The 6,710-nt window shown below is 35.5% G+C and overlaps 1 protein-coding gene across 2 annotated transcripts; it reads right to left on the bottom strand.

Moving 5' to 3' along the window:
* Positions 1-247: 247 nt before the first annotated feature.
* CRY2 (cryptochrome 2) lies at positions 248-6,503 on the bottom strand. 2 transcript variants are annotated; one of them, XM_086558248.1, is made up of 6 exons: positions 5,763-6,503; positions 4,872-5,093; positions 3,883-4,589; positions 2,938-3,610; positions 2,360-2,424; positions 248-710 (listed from the first exon to the last, which is right to left on the bottom strand). In XM_086558248.1, the coding sequence occupies exons 1-5, from the start codon at positions 6,076-6,078 to the stop codon at positions 2,399-2,401; spliced, it is 1,944 nt and encodes a 647-aa protein (XP_086414374.1). In that variant the 5' UTR covers positions 6,079-6,503; the 3' UTR covers positions 248-710; positions 2,360-2,398. The 2 variants fall into 2 exon arrangements, with proteins under 2 accessions (XP_086414374.1, XP_086414375.1); XM_086558249.1 differs by lacking the exon at positions 248-710 and adding an exon at positions 1,888-2,141.
* Positions 6,504-6,710: the final 207 nt, after the last annotated feature.

The raw sequence follows: 6,710 nt of genomic DNA, 5'->3' as shown, positions 1-6,710 counted from the left end.
CTGTTGTTAGTTGTCAAAGACAAAACTTTCAGGGCCTATTATGATCTGATCTGATGCAGCCGATAAGTAGGCTTACAGTCCACTCCGACCTGTAACATCTTTTGAAGTTTTCAGTTTTTCGGAATCTGATTTAGCCTGTTTTATTTTGGATCAGTATATTTTCAATTTCTGGAGAAAATTAACCTGTAAAACAATAAAAATAGACTACATATTTGGCCTCAAAAATTAAGATGCAAAACACTTAAAATAACACTAAAAATTTCTGGATCAGTACGAAAAATTAAACACTACATATTTGTCCTCTCTCTTACAACATAATGTCTAATGAAGTTTTTCGGTACAAGCTGAACACCAGAAGGAAGGTTGGAGAAAATATATTACAAAGAAAATCGCACTGGATTGTGCATGAGATATTACAAAGATATATCCATGCTTATTACATATTAATAAAGTTGATTAGCAAGCTGAGACCCGTTCTAAACCACAACAGACATGATGTACGGGAGTAGGGGACATGTACATGATGTAAGGGACCTCACCACAAAACTTTATATCATTTCATCTTTATAGAATTCCTTTCAGAAACATCTTTGATAAGTCTTCAGTATTGTGGTTGATAAGTCTTCAGTGTTGTGGCAGTAGCAAGCGAGTTTCATCAGTCAAACAACAATATTAGGAGGTCTATTGCGACCATGTATATGATTCCAAACCTGGTATAAATAAGAACACGGGTGTCAAATGGGTGCGCACACATGCATCGCCTGTTTATTCTTATACTTGAATGCACCAAACTATAGAATATGACTTAACTGAAACCAATAATTAAGGAGACAAGATTTATGTTCAGTACAGAACTTCCAGTTGACTGCTAGAGAATTCAATTCCAACTAACTGTTAGAGAAGTCATTGATTCTAATTGTAAAAAAAAGTATAATCCAACAACTAATTTCTACACTTATGTCCGTAATACTCGTGCAATCTACAAGTGTCTTTCTTTTTTGTTTTACCAAGAAACTTCCTGTTGTCAACTTATAGCATGATGTGGTGGTGGCATTTTTTTTATTTCTGCTTTACCTTTTTTCTTTTTTTTTTCTCCTATGCCTTACCGCACTCACATATATGAGCCATTGTCACCAAATTCGGCATTTTATTTAAAAACACGCGTTCCAAACCCGTTAAATTGGTAAGACGTCCTGTATCACTTTAAAACCCGAGTTTTTCAAAATATCGCGTTTTAAAATTAAAAAACATTTAAAGCCCGAAATTTTGAAAATCTCCCATTTAAAACTTTATTAAATCTTTTTTTTTTATCCAAAAAAAAACGCGAGAAAAAAAAGGGGTTTTGGAGTTTACCTTTTTGAAGAGTGGACGTTAGATTGATTATTGAGATAGTTTTATTTTGTTTTGGACTATTAATACTAGGAAATTTTAAAGTTGTTCACTTATTTGTAGTATTTGATTATGTCATTATGGTTGGTAATTAGTAGTATCTTATTCAGGATCGTGTTTTAATACTGAATATAAAACTTTTAGTATTTGGATGAGTAATTGATAATTTGATACATTCATGTATTTGAATTTTCTTTCATTTGTATTATTATTATTTATATTTTCTGTGTCTATTCTTTTATCCACTTTTATAAAAAAAATCAAACTTCTTATCTATTGTATTCTTTATCATCGATTTTTACCGTTTTGGTTTACGTATTATACATTTTAAACCCGTTTTACCATTTTAAATCCGTTTTTTATGCCCCAAGTTAGTTTACACCTTTTTTCCGTTTTTTTTCTGAGATGTTCCGTTTAACACGAACCAAGTCTTTTTCAAGTAACGTTTTAAACCAGTACCGTGCTTGGTGACAATGATATGAGCCATGCACAGAAGAGTGAAGTGATAAAGGATTATGTTGAAACCATTATAACATGATAATAAACAAGGCATAAATTTTGCTATGGTTGGGATTTTTGTCCTGCCAAAATGACTCCAAAGTGGTAGAACAATATACAAAGTTACGATTCAGTCCAGCTCCACACCACCACCTAATCCACCAATTACACGCACTAATCTCTGTGTATGTTGACTAGCTGTACAGGAGGAATTCCACACAATTTTGAATGTCTTTTTTCATCATATGCACTACCTACAAATGAGGGGTTAGATGTGAATATGGATTATGTAATCCGTTAATTATTTACTACAGTTACAATCGCAGTGGCCTTATCGTCCAGGCACCTATGTTATGGGAAGTTTTGTGCAATGTTTCCTCCTCAAAAGGGGAGGAAAAAATGATCCGTTTTATTTGAGAACCTCAAGTCAAAACGTAATATAACAAGAGCATGTGATTTTAAAAATACTCACTCTCTTCCGAAGAATTAAGCCGACCGTTTGGATGCTCCCCTACATTTTAAGAGCACCAGCCTCCTCTGCATCCCATAAAACAATAATTACATCTTGAGAAGTTCATGAAAAGCTAGCAGAAGTCATTTAAAATACAGAACTCAAACTAACTCAAATAGACAATGATGTTTCTCAACTGAGAAATAACAAGGGTGATTGCATTCATACACATGTTAAAATTCCAAGGTATAGAGTTCAGTCAGTAATGTTTTAATGAGAAGTTTGAGGTTTAAAACATTGTTGTTGTTTTTTTCCTGTAGGCAATACCATTTACCAATGAACTTCTTTGATAAAGCATGATTGGATCAAAATCATCACATACAAGCAGACCCCAAACAAGAACAAACTCTAACACACGGAAGTCCGGAGGTAGTCTATTATAAAATGGTTTAATCAGATGCTTTGTTGATAATTGAAGCAATATGGTAATTTGGAATATACATAAACCACAAAAGCGATTTGGAAGATTTATTTTTCAATGGGAATAAATTGCTTGAAGCTTACAGTATCTTTTTATCATGTAACAGTATGGAACTTACCTTTTTCGTTGGAAGCCTGTTCCTTCTCAGCATGTTCCAGCGATGGTCGGGGGACGACAGAAGCCTCATTCCAATTCAAATGTTTTTCTCTTGAGGAACAAATATGTGGAGGGAAGGGATTACTGCTTGTCTTCTGTTTTTTCTTTGTAGAAGATTCTGCAGTCGAAGAACAGTCTTCATCTGTTCGCGAAGACTCTTTTTCATGTGTGTTATTGTAAAACTTATCACAAAATCGTCTCTCATCTTCCCCCTTTTTAGATTTTTCCCGCTCATATGAATTATTTTTTGAACTACAGAATGAAGGGACCCTCTGATCATAGGAGGAACTAGTAGTGGAAGGAACGTTTTCCTTCAAGACGACCCTTGGAATGGCCAAATTTTCAATCCCATCCGAGTTTTCCATAACGACTTCCATTGTTCCATTTTCTTGTGAAGCCTTTGCAGTCGATTCTGATTCCCACATCGTGGATACAGCATCAGCTAAGCGTTGACTAGCCAAATCTATATCAACTATAGGTTTTGGATAATTGAATCCAAGCTCCACCCCTGCAGATCTAAGCAAAGCTGAGGGAGCATCCCATGGATGATGGATCCACTCAGTTGGCACTCTTGAAAGCTCAGGCAGCCAATGCCTCACATATTCTCCATCTGGATCATATCTGCAACCTTGAACCTAATGCCCAGGATAAAAACCGCAGAATATTGAACTGTAAAGAGGAGTAAAAACAACAAATATATAGCTTTCAATCCATATGTAGCTATATGGCATAAACAGTAGAAAGAATAAAATAAGCACATTGCAAGTTTTTCGGTAACAGCTTTTACAAATTTTAATGTGTATAGCATGCATGCCAGTTTAGTTATTTAAATAAGATAAAGGACATCATTTCACAATAAAAATAAAATTTTGAAGGATTTTCCTCGAAACTAAAAGAGGGAGCACACCTGTGGAATGTCAAGTCGTTCAAGCTCATGACCATCTGGTAAGCTCCCTGATATATACTGCCAGCCAAGGATATCATTTTCCAAGTCGGCATCCAGAAGTGTGTCCCAGAAATACTTCATACCCCATCTCCATGGAAGAAGCAAGACTTTCACAAAGAAACTTGAAACAATGACTCTGATTCGGTTGTGAATCCACGCAGTCGCCCAAAGCTCTCTCATACCTGCATCAACCAATGGGTAGCCAGTCCTACCCTGTCTCCATGCTTTAAAGTATCCCTGGTCCAAACACCAAGGAAAATATCTCAAGTTTCCCAGCAACGATCTCTCATGAGTAAATGGGAAGTTAAAGCATAGGTAACGTGAGTATTCTCTGAATCCAATTGCCCTAAGAAAGACGTTCACGCTCTCTTCCCCTACAGAGTTTCCTTCTTTTGTCCACAGTATTTGCTTCATCCGTATAGACCGGAGAACTTTCTTCACACTCAACTCACCGAAATGAAGATACGGAGACAGGAGTGAAGTTGAGGTGCCCGCAACATTCATCCTATTCTTTGAATAGTCGATGAGATGGTGGTCAACAAATTCGGATAACAATTTATCAGCATTACTCCATCCTGGAGACCATCCTCTGGCTAGCAAGGCATTGCTAGACTTTTCTAAATCATTTTCAAGACCCAAATCCTCAACAGAACTGCTCGCAACAGTTCCTGCCAAGACAGCACATGACGGCGTTATTAGGCTAAACTAACAATTATTAAATCTCATTGGATGGAATCTCTAATGCTCTTTTCATTGGAGATAATATAAATATAAGAATATATATATCTATATATATAAGATATGTTTTCTTGATGTGTTTGTCGTGAATGATCAATGAGAACTACTGTTGGAATGAATAAATTATGTCCGGAGTTCAAGGTACAATGAGGAGAAACATGTGCAGTTAAGCCGCAAATATGTTCACACTTTACCATAAACTTAAAACAGACCTGCAGGTGAAACCAAGCGCCAGGGAGGAATAACTGAAATGGTTTCAACTGGCAAGGTAAGGCACTTGTCCCAGTATGCATCAAAGGTTGTAAAGGCATGCCCCTTCTCGTTATAAACATCCCATGGTTCACATAGCAAATCTCCATTAAAGCTTTGAACACAAACCCCATGCTCCACTAACTTCTGTTTGATGGCATGATCGCGAGCCAGAGAAACAGGATCTGGGAAAGGAAACAAGGATATAAAGCAACTTCAACAAAACCATTGCATTTTCATCTGCATTTTTGTTTCTTGTTCTCCTATCTGTACTTCTCATTTCATTAGTGAACAAAATAATAGGGGGTTTTACCCCTAAGCATTCCCAAACAAAAAAGAGCTGATATTCAGAAAGGAGAAATTTTCAAAAATGTAAATGAGCTCAATAGCAAATAAAAGAGCCCTCTTAAGATTCCACATAAACTAGATCTAATCAGCCGACAGACGGCCATTTTTACCAATTTCATATAACACTATAGACTAGTAGGCTCCATGCCTCGATCCATCTTTAACTAAACTAAGTTATCGATAAAATTTACATTCAAATTATTTGTGCTATACAAAATTTTCCAACATTTGTAGACAAAATTAGATTACTGCACAATGCTAATATGTAATTTACTGCATAATGTTAAATAATCCAACTGAAGAGGAAAACTAAAACTAAAGTGATACAAGACTAAGCCACTACACACATGCTATCAACTATGAAAATGTGTAATACACAAAAATCTCTCATTGTAAATTTTTCAGAAACAGAAAAACAGATTGTGTTAACTGTTAAGGTGTTAAAGTAGACTATTTTGTATTGAAAAAATAAGAATGGCAAGATATAAAAAAAAAAAAAAACATACCATAAAGATGATTATAAACGATTTTATTTGCCCCAGTGACATTGACGCACTGCAAAAGAGCAGAAAGAGTGCTTTCTGTTTTCAAGAAGATAAGTGGAACCCCAATAGACCGAAGTGAATGATCCAAGTGAGAAAGGGACTGCTTCAGCCACCACCGTGAAGCTCGACCAGGGTAGTATTGTGCTTCCTCATTAGGACACCAAATATAAACTAAAAAAACACAACCATCCTTAGCAGCTGAAGTTAAGGCAAGATTGTCTTCAATCCTAAGGTCCCTTCTAAACCAAACAATGGTTGTGTTGGAATTTTCATCCATGTTTCTATGCTTGTTTTCCAGATCAAATCAAATCAAATCATCCAGCTGGTATCAGAATGTTTAACTACTTCACCATGACTTGAACAAACAGAAGATGAGAAAAGTCTATTAACTAGTGTTAGCTAAAATATAATAAATTTCATGTGACATTAAAAGTGGGGTATGTAACAAACAATGGCAGCAACAAATGGCATCCCTAAACAAATTTAGTCATTCAAGAAATAATAAAACACTTTACCATAAAAAAGGGGATAAATAAACAAGTTTATCCAGTAAAAACAGATAGAGACAGGCACCTATAAAAAGACTTTGTGTACCCCAAAATATCTAAAATAAAATCTAGAGTCTATACAAAAGCAATTAAAGAACCATTCTAATTGTGGTAAACCTAGTAAAGTAATAGTGTAAATGTGCTTACTCACGTTAATAGGAGAAAGAAAAGCACATCTATGACATAATAATAGTGTAAATGTGCTTACTTCACGTGGGGTTGTAACGGTTTGGGACTGTATCTGTCCTGTTGACTGTTCTTTGTTTCATTTCCTCGAAAATATAGGACCCATCATACGTATTCTGATTTCCTTCGCCTATAAATTTTTCGAAAATGTAAGATTTATGATTTTGGAGGAACT

The sequence above is a fragment of the Coptis chinensis genome, chromosome 4 (assembly GCF_015680905.1).
Source record: "Coptis chinensis isolate HL-2020 chromosome 4, ASM1568090v1, whole genome shotgun sequence".
NCBI lineage: Eukaryota > Viridiplantae > Streptophyta > Magnoliopsida > Ranunculales > Ranunculaceae > Coptis > Coptis chinensis.
This window is presented reverse-complemented; position numbering and strand designations above follow the sequence as displayed.

Bases quoted from the DNA above. Each gene is read 5' to 3' on its own strand.
- CRY2 (XM_086558248.1), bottom strand. From the start codon at position 6,078: ATGGATGAAAATTCCAACACAACCATTGTTTGGTTTAGAAGGGACCTT. The intron at 3,611-3,882 runs GTGTGCTCCCTC...CCTGGGCATTAG, and splicing joins AACGACTTGACATTCCACAG to GTTCAAGGTTGCAGATATGA. The intron at 2,425-2,937 runs GTAAGTTCCATA...TATGGGATGCAG, and splicing joins ACAGGCTTCCAACGAAAAAG to AGGAGGCTGGTGCTCTTAAA.